Source organism: Procambarus clarkii, chromosome 6 (genome assembly GCF_040958095.1).
Source record: "Procambarus clarkii isolate CNS0578487 chromosome 6, FALCON_Pclarkii_2.0, whole genome shotgun sequence".
Taxonomy (NCBI): domain Eukaryota; kingdom Metazoa; phylum Arthropoda; class Malacostraca; order Decapoda; family Cambaridae; genus Procambarus; species Procambarus clarkii.
Genome location: NC_091155.1, coordinates 31,822,977 through 31,839,949, shown reverse-complemented (window position 1 = coordinate 31,839,949; position 16,973 = coordinate 31,822,977). Strand labels below are relative to the sequence as shown.

General features: G+C 52.7%; 1 protein-coding gene across 1 annotated transcript in view; it reads right to left on the bottom strand.

Annotated features, from left to right (window-relative positions):
* Positions 1–16,973, bottom strand: part of LOC138355777 (insulin gene enhancer protein ISL-1-like) — a 330,343-nt gene that overhangs the window by 129,814 nt on the left and 183,556 nt on the right. The window contains exons 6-7 of the mRNA XM_069311302.1: positions 14,542–14,794; positions 14,158–14,323 (exon numbers count right to left, since the gene is read on the bottom strand). Coding sequence (XP_069167403.1) covers positions 14,158–14,323; positions 14,542–14,794 — 419 coding nt within the window. The remainder of the gene's footprint in view (positions 1–14,157; positions 14,324–14,541; positions 14,795–16,973) is intronic.

The window sequence follows — 16,973 nt, the reverse complement described above, 5'->3', positions numbered from 1 at the left end:
TTGTATTGTGGGGTGGTGTATTGTGGGGTGGTGTATTGTGGGGGTGGTGTATTGTGGGGGTGGTGTATTGTGGGGGTGGTGTATTGTGAGGGTGGTGTATTGTGAGGGTGGTGTATTGTGGGGTGGTGTATTGTGGGGGTGGTGTATTGTGGGGGTGGTGTATTGTGGGGTGGTGTATTGTGGGGGGTGTATTGTGGGGGTGAGTTTATTGTGGGGGTGGTGTATTGTGGGGGGTGTATTGTGGGGGTGGTGTATTGTGGGGTGGTGTATTGTGGGGGTGGTGTATTGTGGGTGTGGTGTATTGTGGGTGTGGTGTATTGTGGGGGTGGTGTATTGTGGGGTGGTGTATTGTGAGGGGGTGTATTGTGGGGGTGGTGTATTGTGAGGGGGTGTATTGTGGGGGTGGTGTATTGTAGGGGCAGTGTATTGTAGGGGCAGTGTATTGTGGGGGTGGTGTATTGTGGGGGTGGTGTATTGTGGGGTTGTGTATTGTGGGGTTGTGTATTGTGGGGTGTATTGTGGGTGTGGTGTATTGTGGGTGTGGTGTATTGTGGGGGTGGTGTATTGTGGGGTGGTGTATTGTGAGGGGGTGTATTGTGGGGATGGTGTATTGTGAGGGGGTGTATTGTGGGGGTGGTGTATTGTAGGGGCAGTGTATTGTGGGGGTGGTGTATTGTGGGGTGGTGTATTGTGAGGGGGTGTATTGTGGGGGTGGTGTATTGTTGGGGTGGTGTATTGTGGGGTGTATTGTGGGGTGTATTGTGGGGGTGTATTGTGGGATGGTGTATTGTGGGGGTGGTGTATTGTGGGGGTGGTGTATTGTGGGGTGTATTGTGTGGGGTGTATTGTGGGGGAGGTTTATTGTGGGGTGTATTGTGGGGGGTGTATTGTGGGGGTGGTGTATTGTGGGGTGGTGTATTGTGGGGGTGGTGTATTGTGGGGTGTATTGTGGGGGGTGTATTGTGGGGGGTGTATTGTGGGGGGTGTATTGTGGGGGGTGTATTGTTGGGTGGTATATTGTGGGGGTGGTGTATTGTGGGGTGGTGTATTGTGGGTGGTGGTGTATTGTGGGGTGGTGTATTGTGGGGGGTGGTGTATTGTGGGGTGTATTATGGGGGGTGTATTGTGGGGGTGTATTGTAGGGTGGTGTATTGTAGGGGCAGTGTATTGTGGGGGCAGTGTATTGTGGGGGGTGTATTGGGGGGGTGGTGTATTGTGGGGGTGGTGTGTTGTGGGGTGGTGTATTGTGGGGGTGGTGTATTGTGGGGTGGTGTATTGTGGGGTGGTGTATTGTGGGGTGGTGTATTGTAGGGGGTGTTTTGTGGGGGTAGTGTATTGTGGGGGTGGTGTATTGTGGGGGTGGTGTATTGTGGGGTGGTGTATTGTGGGGTGGTGTATTGTGGGGTGGTGTATTGTGGGGTGGTGTATTGTGGGGTGGTGTATTGTGGGGTGGTGTATTGTGGGGGTGGTGTACTGTGGGGGTAGTGTATTGTGGGGGCAGTGTATTGTGGGGGTGGTGTATTGTGGGGGTGGTGTATTGTGGGGTTGTGTATTGTGGGGTTGTGTATTGTGGGGTGTATTGTGGGTGTGGTGTATTGTGGGTGTGGTGTATTGTGGGGGTGGTGTATTGTGGGGTGGTGTATTGTGGGGTGGTGTATTGTGGGGTGGTGTATTGTGGGGTGGTGTATTGTGGGGTGGTGTATTGTGGGGTGGTGTATTGTGGGGTAGTGTATTGATGGGGTAGTGTATTCTGGGGATAGTGTATTGCGGTTGATACTATTTTGTTGACTTGGTATATTGTAAGAGAAAGTGAATATGTTTTAGTCATAGTGTGTATGTTGAGGGGGGGAGGGGGGGGGCATGATTTGGTGTAGTGTGAGTGTATGGAGTGTAACGTATAGTGTATGATGAAGCAGTCCATGTCAAGGTAGTGAACGATTATGACGAGTGTATACGTGTGAGGTGTGTATATTTGAGGGGGGGATATTCAGGGGGTGTATGTTGACGGGGAGGGGGGTAGGGGGGGTAGGGGGGGTAGGGGGGGTAGGGGGAGGGGGAGGTAGCACTGACCTTACACCTATAATGAGGTGGTTAATGGGCAGATTGTTACAAAGTTTTGCATATAGTGACCTTGGCTGCTGTAGCTCTGCCCTACACCAATGTTGACCTGTAAGCTGCACCGTGGTTGACCTTCTATATCACACAGCCTGTGGCCTGAGGTGTAGCTCACAGCCTGTGACCTGAGGTGTAGCTCACAGCCTGTGACCTGAGATGTAGCTCACAGCTTGTGACCTGAGGTGTAGCTCACAGCTTGTGACCTGAGGTGTAGCTCACAGCTTGTGACCTGAGGTGTAGCTCACAGCTTGTGACCTGAGGTGTAGGTCACAGCCTGTGACCTGAGGTGTAGCTCACAGCCTGTGACCTGAGGTGTAGCTCACAGCCTGTGACCTGAGGTGCAGCTCACAGGCTGTACCACACCTCTCACCCGCCTCACTGTTTTCATCTTGCTTGCAATTTGGGATACATCTTACCTTAAACAGTCGAGAATTGACAAAACCTTCGTGTGAGTTGATGGATGCAGACACACACTGTATGCAACACCAGTAACCTGTATGTATACTTGACTGGAATTCTCTGTATACCTATGTATATACCTTCGTGTATAGTTGACTGGAATTCTCTGCAACATGTATATACCTTCGTGCATAATTGACTGAAATTCTGTGCAACATGTATGGGCGTGGAGTAAGACTGAGTGACTGGTTGCACGACCAAACACTTCCAATAGTCTAGACTGCAACATTCCTCAGCCAGGATTGGTCAAACCTGACCACCACACTTTCCACTTGTCGATTTCCCAACATGTTATCTCTCACATTTTTCTCTCCTATTGGGTAATACATTTTGGTTTTCTTTTGAGTTGAAGAAGAGCATATTTACCCTCCAGTCCCTCTGATTCTCTCTCTCTCTCTCTCTCTCTTTCTCTCTCTCTCTCTCTCTTTCTCTCTCTCTCTCTCTCTCTCTTTCTCTCTCTCTCTCTCTCCTGGACATCCAGATACAAGCCTTTTTCCAAGATAACCTCAGACATGCCTTTTTCCCCTGTAAGACTATCCCTCAGATGCGTTTCAGCAACCGGCCGATTTCTTATCCGGCTGTCGACCGCTAGCCGGACACGCTCGCCAGACGGACATAAAGGACATCCGGACACCGATTCCCCGGCCAGGCGCCGGACGCAAGAACCCGACGAAGGGAAGAAAGGGGAGGAGGAAAGGGTGTGAGTGAAGGGCAAGAAAGGGCTGGGAAACAGAGAGGGAGAGAGACACAATGACATAATACAATTACTCACACAATGACTGACAGAAGCAGTCGAGCCAAAAATGAGGTAAAACCCACTAGACTAGTTGATGTGTGGGGTTCGGACCCCAGGTTTGGGGCCCAGGAGCTCCACCTCGCGCTCATCGCTTCACCAATGTTCCCAGATATTCAAAACATTCCTATTAAATAAATAAATAAATATATATATAATTATATATAACTGAAAACTCACACCCCAGAAGTGACTCGAACCCATACTGCCAGGAGCACTCTACTGGCGTACAGGATCTCTTAACAGCTTGACCAACACGACCGGACAAAAGAGGATGGTAGCCGAGGCTATTTCCATCTACCCGCCGGCACTCGGTTCGTAATCTTGGGCATGGTATTTTATCAAATCACCTCATTCTTTGGGGCACACGTGAGGAACACAAATGCGAACGAGCCTGAATGGTCCCCACACACATGCTTTCCACAACAGTTTCATGAGCCATTTGTATCATTCAAGCTTTGTCGACTCACACTTGATTTACGAAAACACTGTACCCAAGATGTACCACGAGTGTTGCCGGGTATTGGTTGGTCATAGAACTCGTGTGGAAAGCATGTGTGTGTGTATACCAAGAGCACACATGCATACATACAAAAAATACTCAATGTACATAAGATTGAATTTTGTGAAAATAAATGTTCAGTTATATTGCACTACAGGGAGACCCGGCGATTCCCGGGTCTCTCTCTCTGTCTCTCCCCCCCTCCACCCCCCCCAACAGCTCTCCTCCTTCTCTCCTCCCTCTTCAATCCATTTCTTCCCATTTCCCTCCCTCCCCCCTACTTCTCCAATCTTTCCCATTTCTGCCCCTCTTCCGACCGGCCTTCTCTCCCCCCCCCCCCCCGTCTCTCTCACCGAACAAACAAGCCCAACAAACACACACTGCACCAACAACGATATTTTTACAACTGTTACTGTGATGCGAGGTGCCAACACCGTAGCTAAACCACACACCTCACACTGTCTGCAAGTTGACACAGTACCAACAGCTGAAAATATTTTGAAAAACTCTCTGGAACACTAAACCCCCAATTTCAAAATTTCAGAGTAGTCACTGCAGGGGTTTGGGATAGGCGCCAATCCTTCTTAAAGAGGGGCATGAGGGGGTCGACCCCGACCATATTAGGACACTTCACATACAACCACAAGTCTCCATGCAAAGTTCCGTGAGGTTAGCCACCAAGCATCTGGCCTACAATCTTTGAGGCACACATATATTTTCTTTAAAAGATACATATGGAGGGTATGCATACATCTACGCTAAGTGCACATATACAAATGCAATATGTATAAGAGGAAGACAAAGAGGACTCTAAAATATTAAATACGAAGAGGAATGGAATAGCTGTATTTATTGACCACATCTATATGCCCCTCCCACCTCCCCGCTCCATCATGCTTCCCTATTTCCTTCCCTTCCCTCCCATCACCCCTTCCCTCCCATCACCCCTTCCCTCCCATCACCCCTTCCCTCCCATCATTATGTTGCACACACGTAAATCTGTGTATTTATGTCTGTCGGTTAAATTAGCATGTTAAAAGCACTACAATCACCTTCTGTGGTTGAGTGTTCAATAAACCCCTGAACTATATGTTTAACACATCTCTCACCCTGTCCATGGAGGACACAAGAAAATGTAAATATGCTGGTTAGCATTGTAAATGTCTGGCTGCGACTGTGGTAGAAAAAACAAATTCTCATTCCCCCATTCTCCTCTACCATCCCATTTACCCTCCCATGTAATTTTACCCCTTCCGCTTTCCCTTCCCCCCTTTACCATTCCATTTCTCCTCCCATGCTTCCCCCCCGTCCCGTGTCCTCCCACTTGCCCGCTCGTGCCATACAGGGAACACGGGAGGTCACTCAGGGTCACCCGCCGTGGGGTCACTCAGGGTCACCCGTCGTGGGGTCACTCAGGGTCACCCGCCGTGGGGTCACTCAGGGTCACCCGCCGTGGGGTCACTCAGGGTCACCCGTCGTGGGAACCACACCCGGAAGGTGCCAATAACAGCCATGACGTCACCCAGCATGACCTTCCTTGACCCTTGTCAGTTATATAACAATAATAATAATGACAATAATAACGATAACAATAATAATAATTAATAATAATAATTAATTATAATAATAATAATAATAATTATTATTATAATAATAATAATAATAATAATTATTGTAATAATAATAATAATATTTATTATAATTATAATAATAATTCTAATAATACACAGAAGACACATTATTGTAATATATCAACGACAAAATCCACAGGGGCCGTGATGAGGGTTCGAACTTATGCGCTGGGTGTTCCCAGATGCACGCTCTAGTCGACTACGCCACGACATAGTCAAAAGAACTGCAACCTGGAGTACAACTGCACTCTCCAGGATTACTGCGGCCTCCCACTGAAGCCGGAAAGTGTGTGATATTCAGTGGAAGCCTCGGGAATGGTCGAAGGTGGCAACCCGTTCTCGCAAATTTAATAAGTCAATATTGACTTATTAAATATGTGCATAGGTGACATACTTAACATAATAGTTTCCCTTGAAAAGCTTCATAGAAAACACCGACCTTACCTAACCTACTTAGTATGTCAAGATAAGCATCTTATTGCTTCGTAATTACAATTATTACCTAACCTATAATAGGTATAGGTTAAGTAATAATTGTAATTACGAAGCAATAAGATGCTTATCTTAAGATACTAACAAGGTTAGGTAAGGTCGGTGTTTTCTATGAATCTTTTTAAGGGTATCTATTATGTTTAGTATATCACCTATGCACGTAGTTAATAAGTCATTATTGACTTTACGAATTTGCGAGAACGGGTTGAAGGTGGAGTAGTTCTCCAGGTTGCAGTTCTTTTAACCATGTCGTGGCGTGGTCGACCAGAGAGTGCTTTTGGGAACACTCAGCGCATAGGTTCGAACCCTCATTACGGCTCCTGTGGATTTTCCCAATAATAATAATAATAATAATAATAATAATAATAATAATAATAATAATAATAATAATAATAATAATAATAATATATTGCTGTATGTGACCCGCCCAAGGAAGGTCTCCTGTAACAGTATACCTTCAAATTACAAATACAAATTACAAAAATTTACAAATTTTCAAATTACAAATAAATTATTTTGGGTGCGTGGGTGGTGTGAGACTGAGCCAAAGCGTGGGCGTCGGGGTGTGGGCGTCGGGGTGTGGGCGTCGGGGTGTGGGCGTCGGGGTGTTTGCGTCGGGGTGTGGGCGTGGGGGTGTGGGCGTCGGGGTGTGGAGAATGTTTTGGTGAGTGAGTGGGATATGTTCGTGTGGGGGAGGATGAAGGTCGATGTGGGTCGGGGGAGTTTGTGGGGTGTGGTTGGTTCCGGGGTGAAGGGTGTTGGAGGGGGTGTATAAATGGTTAAGGGGTGAGTGTGTGTACTCACCTAATCACCTAATTGTACTCACCCAATTGTGCTTGCGGGGGTTGAGCTCTGGCTCTTTGGTCCCGCCTCTCAACCGTCAATCAACTGGTGTACAGATTCCTGAGCCTATTGGACTCTATCATATCTACACTTGAAGCTGTGTATGGAGTCAGCCTCCACCACATCACTTCCTAATGCATTCCATTTGTCTGCTACTCTGACACTGAAAAAATCTTTCTAACGTCTCTATGGCTCATTTTGGGTACTCAGTTTCCACCTGTGTCCCCAAGTGCGTGTACCCCTTGTGGTAAATAGCCTGTCTTTAAATACCCTGTCAATTCTTCTGAGAATCTTGTACCTGGTGATCATGTCCCCCCTAACTCTTCTGTCTCCCAGTGACGAGAGATTCCCGTAGCCTCTCCTCGTAGCTCATACCCCTCAGTTCGGGTACTAGTTTGGTGGCAAACCTTTGAACCTTTTCCAGTTTAGTCTTATGCTTGACTAGATATGGACTCCATGCTGGAGCCGCATACTCCAGGATTGGGCTGACATATGTGGTATACAAAGTTCTGAAAAATTACACAAGTTTCTAAAGGCCGTTCTTATGTTAGCCAACCTGGCATATGCCGCTGATGTTATCCTCTTGATTTGAGCTTCAGGGGACAGGTCTGACGTGATATCAACCCATGTGCGTGTGTGTTGATGTGTGTGTGTGTGTGTGTGTGTGTGTGTGTGTGTGTGTGTGTGTGTGTGTGTGTGTGTGTGTGTGTGTGTGTGTGTGTGTGTGTTGTTATTGGGAGCTAGTGTGAGTTGATAAGTGGTGGCTAATGCGCTCCAAGTTGTTATTGTGTATGGGTGTTTTGAGTGTGGGTGTAGGGAAGGTGAGGGGGGGGGGGTTCGCAGAGAGGGAAGGGTTAGGTGGGGTGGAGAGGTGTGTCTGGCTCGGAGAGATCTGAGTGGGTTTAGTGGTGGGTGACAAATATTTTGGAGAGGTGGTGGGGTGGAGAGGTGTAGTAGGGTGTAAGTTGGGCATGGAGGGGGGAAGGAGTGGACAGGCAGTGTGGGAGGACTAGCCTGCACTGGCAGACTCTGGAGATATCCTCAAAAACACGAGAGATAATAAAGTAATTACAAAGCTCCAGGTGCCTCATGCCGGCAGGTGGGAAGGTTCTAATGACTGAACTTTCCCTAATGTAGTGTGTCAGATCATGACCCAGTTCCTGCTCACACAATTTACAACTGGATCAAGACTGGGGGATTCGTCACCTGCAGCCACCTGCCACAAGGAACGGTAACCCAACCTGATCATCCTTTCAGCTACTGTGTCGCACTGTTTACTGGACGTTTTGTGCTGCCAATATATAGGTACCAGACCTAAACATATTACAGAATTGTATAATACTGCTCTCAGACCTTTGAGAATCTGTACTCTTTCCCCAATCACATTTGAATGGTTAAAGATGGTGGATAACTAGGTCTAGTTCAACTTCATCCTTGTTACATGGTTATTTGGCTCTAATGTCTGTGTCATCAGGCTACAAACAAAATTCTAAACCCATTATTCTGTGCAGAGAGCAGATCTCCAGATCATAATTGCTGTTATGAGAGGTCCTTGCTGTCGACCTTAATGGATTTTGTTTATTATCACATTTAAATTGAGATGCATTGATGCTACTACGGTAGACTAAGTGATGCGTTAGAGTACAGTGTCAAGACCTAGGTAACGCGGTTTTATTTTTATTAACACATTAGGTACATCTGCATTTGTGCAGCTGCCCGAGACTATAAGATGGGGAGTACAGTGTGTCAAAAAGCTAGCTACGTGGTGCTAAAACTCCCCATCACACAGGATGGCTAGTCATACAGAGGCATGTGATAAGCAGTCTGCACTGGCAGACTCTGGGTGCATTATGAGGATATCATCCTCAACACAAGAGTGAATAAGGCAGCAGTGATACTAAAAGTGCCCATCACACAGGACGGTTAGTCATACAGGGCCATATGTTCACTGGTAAATTTGACCCAGGTTGGGCAGGCAACGTGGCCATACAGTCTTGGGAGCCGCCGCGCCAAGTTTTACTCTCAAGTGCTGCCGCTGCACACAGCTGGGCCAAGTGGCGTCAAGAGCTGGGCTTGAGAGACCTCTCACTCTTACCTCCATCATGTCAGTTTAGTTTGCATTTATTACAAAGATAAAGAGTTCACTATGAAAACCATACAAAGCAAATGTAGGTTTAAAACCAGTCCGCGAGGCAATAAGCAATTCACATTAAAACCAATGAAAAAAATAGATTTTTGATCTGTACTGCTGGAGTACCATCAGTACCAATATAACGAACCATCGTGTATGGAAATGACGGTGGGGGCCGAACCATCGTCACTCACTGTCCTGTGTGTAGGTTGAGTCACTGGTTCTCAGCCACGTCAGTGTAACTAATCCGCTGCATTAAAGTCTACACTTTATAAGAACGGATAAGTGCTGTAGGTTGACATCTGTGAGATGAGGTCGCCTCAAGGTGTTGCTTAGAGACCTGCTGGAAGAATATCAAGCGAGAGAGAGAGAGAGAGAGAGAGAGAGAGAGAGAGAGAGAGAGAGAGAGAGAGAGAGAGAGAGAGAGAGAGAGAGAGAGAGAGAGAGAGAGAGAGAAAGAGAGAGAGAGAGGAGGTGAAAGGTGGGAAAGGGGTGAGCACTTGTGGTAAGGTGAGCAGGAGGTGGAAGGGGAGGGTGAACGATCAGGGAAGGGAGAGAGGGAAGGGGGAGGGAGGGATAAAGGGGAACTTTACATAATCTGACCACTAAACTTGGAGTGTGTGGTCTTAGTGTAGGCAACTCGCAGGACACCAGCATATAATCGTTGCTTTGATTGTTTTAAACACGCGAGAGTGTTGTGGTGCACGAATACACGCATGCACACGCACACGCACATGCGCACGCATATTAATAAATAAATATTTAAATTAAGAAGTTACGTAGGTAGACTGTAATAACAGTTTCAATATAAAATATGACAGGGCCGAATGGGCTCCGGTACATCTGCATAGTTGAAAGTTGATAAGCTGGTCCCAAGAGTTGAAGCTCCACCCCGCAGCATGCATACTGCTGACATTCAGGAAAAAGCAGCACCACCGTACAATTCCTTACAAGTTAAGGACAAGACGGAGCTTGAATACTACGAGTCCCCAGACGAGGCTCTTGTTAGTAACGCGGGAGACCCCCAATAGCCTAGGGGCTGTGTACAGCAGGTGGGTGAAGAGTCGGGGCAGGAGAGCTACAGCCCAACTCCCCACACCTGTGACATTCGACAAGCCCAGCTGTTCTCTTCCAGTCAGCACGGCATTCCATTATGCCACTTAAATCACTGCTCAGTGAACATATTTCACTCTTAAAAAAGGTAACATAATTGTCAGATCAAACCCCTCGTAAACCTAGCCCCCCCCCCACTCCCCCCTCCCAGATCACGGATACTACGATCGTAAACACGCACATACACGCACACGTGTTCTCTAGAGCTCAATCACACACCCATTTTCGAGCACACGCAAATATGCACACGCAGTTACTTTCATGCACATGTAAGCGTGCTTCTTAGCGCTAATACGCGCGTAAACTTGGTACACCACATTATGTAACCTGTATGCGGGACTTGTGGGTACAGCTGTTACCTGGAGTGTCTCCCCGTGTGTCCCCTTGCTGTTCCACCCTGCCTTCTGCTGAACATGTCCCCTTGCTGTTCCACCCTGCCTTCTGCTGAACATGTCCCCTTGCTGTTCCACCCTGCCTTCTGCTGAACATGTCCCCTTGCTGTTCCACCCTGCCTTCTGCTGAACATGTCCCCTTGCTGTTCCACCCTGCCTTCTGCTGAACATGTCCCCTTGCTGTTCCACCCTGCCTTCTGCTGAACATGTCCCCTTGCTGTTCCACCCTGCCTTCTGCTGAACATGTCCCCTTGCTGTTCCACCCTGCCTTCTGCTGAACATGTCCCCTTGCTGTTCCACCCTGCCTTCTGCTGAACATGTCCCCTTGCTGTTCCACCCTGCCTTCTGCTGAACATGTCCCCTTGCTGTTCCACCCTGCCTTCTGCTGAACATGTCCCCTTGCTGTTCCACCCTGCCTTCTGCTGAACATGTCCCCTTGCTGTTCCACCCTGCCTTCTGCTGAACATGTCCCCTTGCTGTTCCACCCTGCCTTCTGCTGAACATGTCCCCTTGCTGTTCCACCCTGCCTTCTGCTGAACATGTCCCCTTGCTGTTCCACCCTGCCTTCTGCTGAACATGTCCCCTTGCTGTTCCACCCTGCCTTCTGCTGAACATGTCCCCTTGCTGTTCCACCCTGCCTTCTGCTGAACATGTCCCCTTGCTGTTCCACCCTGCCTTCTGCTGAACATGTCCCCTTGCTGTTCCACCCTGCCTTCTGCTGAACATGTCCCCTTGCTGTTCCACCCTGCCTTCTGCTGAACATGTCCCCTTGCTGTTCCACCCTGCCTTCTGCTGAACATGTCCCCTTGCTGTTCCACCCTGCCTTCTGCTGAACATGTCCCCTTGCTGTTCCACCCTGCCTTCTGCTGAACATGTCCCCTTGCTGTTCCACCTGCCTGCCTTCTGCTGAACATGTCCCCTTGCTGTTCCACCCTGCCTTCTGCTGAACATGTCCCCTTGCTGTTCCACCCTGCCTTCTGCTGAACATGTCCCCTTGCTGTTCCACCCTGCCTTCTGCTGAACATGTCCCCTTGCTGTTCCACCCTGCCTTCTGCTGAACATGTCCCCTTGCTGTTCCACCCTGCCTTCTGCTGAACATGTCCCCTTGTTACATGTACACCCTAGCCAGCTGCAGGTACACTCTAAGCCAGGAACGTCAGCTGTAGGTACACCCTAAGCCAGCACCGCCAGCTGCAGGTACACCCTAAGCCAGCACCGCCAGCTGCAGGTACACCCTAAGCCAGCACCGCCAGCTGCAGGTACACCCTAAGCCAGCACCGCCAGCTGCAGGTACACCCTAAGCCAGCACCGCCAGCTGCAGGTACACCCCTAAGCCATCACCGCCAGCTGCAGGTACACCCTAAGCCATCACCGCCAGCTGCAGGTACACCCTAAGCCAGCACCGCCAGCTGCAGGTACACCCTAAGCCAGCACCGCCAGCTGCAGGTACACCCTAAGCCAGCACCGCCAGCAGCAGGTACACCCTAAGCCAGCACCGCCAGCTGTAGGTACACCCTAAGCCAGCACCGCCAGCTGCAGGTACACCCTAAGCCAGCACCGCCAGCTGCAGGTACACCCTAAGCCAGCACCGCCAGCTGCAGGTACACCCTAAGCCAGGGGGCAGGAATCAGAGGTATGTGCACAGGTGGGCTACAGTGTGGCGGTGCACGCGATCAAGTGTTTATGTGAGCATTACTACTGCATAATTTTCTAAATAATTGGAACATTACGTTGGGGTCCGCGACCAGGCGGCTTGTTGAGGCCCTCTACTGCCTCAAGTGGCCAGCCCCCAGCCTCCAGTCCCCAGCACCCAGCCACCGGTACAGCCCCCAGCCCCAAGCACCCAGCCCCTAGCCCCTCACCCCAGCACCCAGCCCCCATCACCCAGCCATTATGGCCTCACATGGCTTCTAGACGACATTAGCTTCTTGGTGCCTAAGCCATCTTTAAAATAAGTCTCAAGATTCGTAAGCTTCTAATATATAAATTTTTGCTTAACGGTCTCTGCTTGCTGCTAGGTATATATGATGACTCACTGAGACCTCAGGTTGCATCTAGGGACGCCACTTTTGACCTAGAGACCTCGGCTGGTCCCTAGGGACAACAGCTCACCATAAAGGCATCATCAAACCTGTTAGTGGCACCCCATGAAACATCATGTAGCCCACTAGGCTACATCATGTAGCTTAGAGATATCGGATATCAGGTACGAATAAGGAGAACCAACTGTATCTTGTATTCCCTAGGGAATACAGGATATTCCCATCATGTATTCCCTAGGGACATTAAATAGCCCCTAGTAATATCAGTTATCCCATAGGGACATCAATTAGCCCCTACGAACATCAAGTATACCCTAGGGACATGGTGCAGCTAGCCGCTACACATACTACGTCTCCCCGTAGGGCCCCCAGCTAGCCGCTACACATACTACGTCTCCCCCTAGGGCCGCCAGCTAGCCCCTACACATACTACGTCTCCCCCTAGGGCCGCCAGCTAGCCCCTACACATACTACGTCTCCCCCTAGGGCCCCCAGCTAGCCGCTACACATACTACGTCTCCCCCTAGGGCCGCCAGCTAGCCCCTACACATACTACGTCTCCCCCTAGGGCCCCCAGCTAGCCGCTACACATACTACGTCTCCCCCTAGGGCCGCCAGCTAGCCCCTACACATACTACGTCTCCCCCTAGGGCCGCCAGCTAGCCCCTACACATACTACGTCTCCCCCTAGGGCCCCCAGCTAGCCGCTACACATACTACGTCTCCCCCTAGGGCCGCCAGCTAGCCCCTACACATACTACGTCTCCCCCTAGGGCCCCCAGCTAGCCGCTACACATACTACGTCTCCCCCTAGGGCCGCCAGCTAGCCCCTACACATACTACGTCTCCCCCTAGGGCCCCCAGCTAGCCGCTACACATACTACGTCTCCCCCTAGGGCCGCCAGCTAGCCCCTACACATACTACGTCTCCCCCTAGGGCCCCCAGCTAGCCCCTACACATACTACGTCTCCCCCTAGGGCCCCCAGCTAGCCGCTACACATACTACGTCTCCCCCTAGGGCCGCCAGCTAGCCCCTACACATACTACGTCTCCCCCTAGGGCCCCCAGCTAGCCGCTACACATACTACGTCTCCCCCTAGGGCCCCCAGCTAGCCGCTACACATACTACGTCTCCCCCTAGGGCCCCCAGCTAGCCGCTACACATACTACGTCTCCCCCTAGGGCCCCCAGCTAGCCGCTACACATACTACGTCTCCCCCTAGGGCCCCCAGCTAGCCGCTACACATACTACGTCTCCCCCTAGGGCCCCCAGCTAGCCGCTACACATACTACGTCTCCCCCTAGGGCCCCCAGCTAGCCCCTACACATACTACGTCTCCCCCTAGGGCCCCCAGCTAGCCCCTACACATACTACGTCTCCCCCTAGGGCCCCCAGCTAGCCCCTACACATACTACGTCTCCCCCTAGGGGCCGCCAGCTAGCCCCTACACATACTACGTCTCCCCCTAGGGCCGCCAGCTAGCCCCTACACATACTACGTCTCCCCCTAGGGCCGCCAGCTAGCCCCTACACATACTACGTCTCCCCCTAGGGCCGCCAGCTAGCCCCTACACATAATACGTCTCCCCCTAGGGCCGCCAGCTAGCCTCGCCAACAGTAAAACAGGAAGTATGGGTACTTACCTTCTCCTGGTGGAGGGCCGCCTGCTTCAGGAAGATGGCGCGCTTCTTGTCCTTACACCGCTTGTTCTGGAACCAGACTCTGATGACCCGCGGAGACAGCCCCGTCATCTCCACCAGCTGCTCCTTCATCAGGGCGTCCGGCCGGGGGTTGGCGGCGTAGCAGGTTCTGTCCAGGGACAACAAAGGAGAAACAAACCACTTAGAACATTTTTCCAACGAAAACCCTCCCTTTTTTTTCCTCATTTAAACCGCAAATTGTTTCTCTCGGGTAAGCAGGCGCTGCAGCTCTCAAGTTGGTGCTGATATGTTTACAGCAGCCAGACAGCAGAGCCTCAAACAGCACCCCAGACAGCAGAGCCCCCACAGAGCGCCAACAACACCCACCTGAGCGTGTGTAGTTGCTTCTCCGTCAGCACCGTCCGAACTCTCGTAGGTTTGCCTTCACTCTTGTGTACTCTGCCGGTGGTCTCTCTTCTTCCCAGGGTCAGGCCCCCAGGGGCGCCGCCCCCGCCTCCTCCTCCTCCCCCTCCTCCACACCCTCTGTCGCCTCTGTCTGCTGCTGCCGCCACCCCCGCGCTGCTGCCTCCGGTGCTGGGTCTGCTGCCGGGCTGCTGCTGCGACGCTGGCTCCGGCTCCTCTGCGGGGGGAAAGTGGCCTCAGGTGAGCAAGGTAAACTCTCTTCTTCATCACTACACACATGCCCCAGTGTCCCCCTGGTGACCCCGTGTGTCCCCCTGGTGACCCCGTGTGTCCCCCTGGTGACCCCGTGTGTCCCCCTGGTGACTCCGTGTGTCCCCCTGGTGACCCCGTGTGTCCCCCTGGTGACTCCATGTGTCCCAGTGTCCCCCTGGTGACCCCGTGTGTCCCAGTGTCCCCCCCTGGTGACCCCGTGTGTCCCAGTGTCCCCCCCCTGGTGACCCCGTGTGTCCCCCCCCTGGTGACCCCGTGTGTCCCCCCCCTGGTGACCCCGTGTGTCCCCCCCCTGGTGACCCCGTGTGTCCCCCCCCTGGTGACCCCGTGTGTCCCCCCCCTGGTGACCCCGTGTGTCCCCCCTCTGGTGACCCCGTGTGTCCCCCCCCTGGTGACCCCGTGTGTCCCCCTGGTGACCCCGTGTGTCCCCCCCTGGTGACCCCGTGTGTCCCCCCCTGGTGACCCCGTGTGTCCCCCTGGTGACCCCGTGTGTCCCAGTGTCCCCCCTGGTGACCCCGTGTGCTCCAGTGTCCCGCTAGTGACCCCGTGTGCTCCAGTGTCCCCCTGGTGACCCCGTGTCCCCCCCCTGGTGACCCCGTGTGTCCCCCTGGTGACCCCGTGTGTCCCAGTGTCCCCCTGGTGACCCCGTGTGCTCCAGTGTCCCCCTGGTGACCGCGTGTGCTCCGGTGACCCCGTGTGCTCCAGTGTCCCCCTGGTGACCCCGTGTGTCCCATTGTTCCCCCTGGCGACCCCGTGTGCTCCAGTGTTCCCCTGGTGACCCCGTGTGCTCCACTGTTCCCCTGGTGACCCCGTGTACTCCAGTGTTCCCCTGGTGACCCCGTGTGCTCCACTGTTCCCCCTGGTGACCCCGTGTGCTCCACTGTTCCCCTGGTGACCCCGTGTGCTCCAGTGTTCCCCTGGTGACCCCGTGTGCTCCACTGTTCCCCCTGGTGACCCCGTGTGCTCCAGTGTTCCCCCTGGTGACCCCGTGTGTTCCAGTATTCCCCCTGGTGACCCCGTGCGCCCCAGTGTTCCCCCTTGTGACCCCGTGTACTCCAGTGTTCCCCCTGGTGACCCCGTGTACTCCAGTGTTCCCCCTGGTGACCCCGTGTACTCCAGTGTTCCCCCTGGTGACCCCGTGTACTCCAGTGTTCCCCCTGGTGACCCCGTGTGTCCCAGTGTTCCCCTGATGACCCCGTGTGTTCTAGTGTTCCCCTGGTGACCCCGTGTGCTCCAGTGTTCCCCTGGTGACCCCGTGTGCTCCAGTGTTCCCCTGGTGACCCCGTGTGCTCCAGTGTCCCCCCTGGTGACCCCGTGTACTCCAGTGTTCCCCTGGTGACCCCGTGTACTCCAGTGTTCCCCTGATGACCCCGTGTGCTCCAGTGTTCCCCTGGTGACCCCGTGTGATCCAGTGTCCCCCCTGGTGACCCCGTGTGTCCCAGTGTTTCCCCTGGTGACCCCGTGTGCTCCAGTGTCCCCCTGGTGACCCCGTGTGTCCCAGTGTTCCTCTGGTGACCCCGTGTGCTCCAGTGTCCCCCCTGGTGACCCCGTGTGCTCCAGTGTCCCGCTAGTGACCCCGTGTGCTCCAGTGTCCCCCTGGTGACCCCGTGTCCCCCCCTGGTGACCCCGTGTGTCCCCCTGGTGACCCCGTGTGTCCCAGTGTCCCCCTGGTGACCCCGTGTGCTCCAGTGTCCCCCTGGTGACCGCGTGTGCTCCGGTGACCCCGTGTGCTCCAGTGTCCCCCTGGTGACCCCGTGTGTCCCATTGTTCCCCCTGGTGACCCCGTGTGCTCCAGTGTTCCCCTGGTGACCCCGTGTGCTCCACTGTTCCCCTGGTGACCCCGTGTACTCCAGTGTTCCCCTGGTGACCCCGTGTGCTCCACTGTTCCCCCTGGTGACCCCGTGTGCTCCACTGTTCCCCTGGTGACCCCGTGTGCTCCAGTGTTCCCCTGGTGACCCCGTGTGCTCCACTGTTCCCCCTGGTGACCCCGTGTGCTCCAGTGTTCCCCCTGGTGACCCCGTGTGTTCCAGTATTCCCCCTGGTGACCCCGTGTGCCCCAGTGTTCCCCCTTGTGACCCCGTGTGTTCTAGTGTTCCCCTGGTGACCCCGTGTGCTCCAGTGTTCCC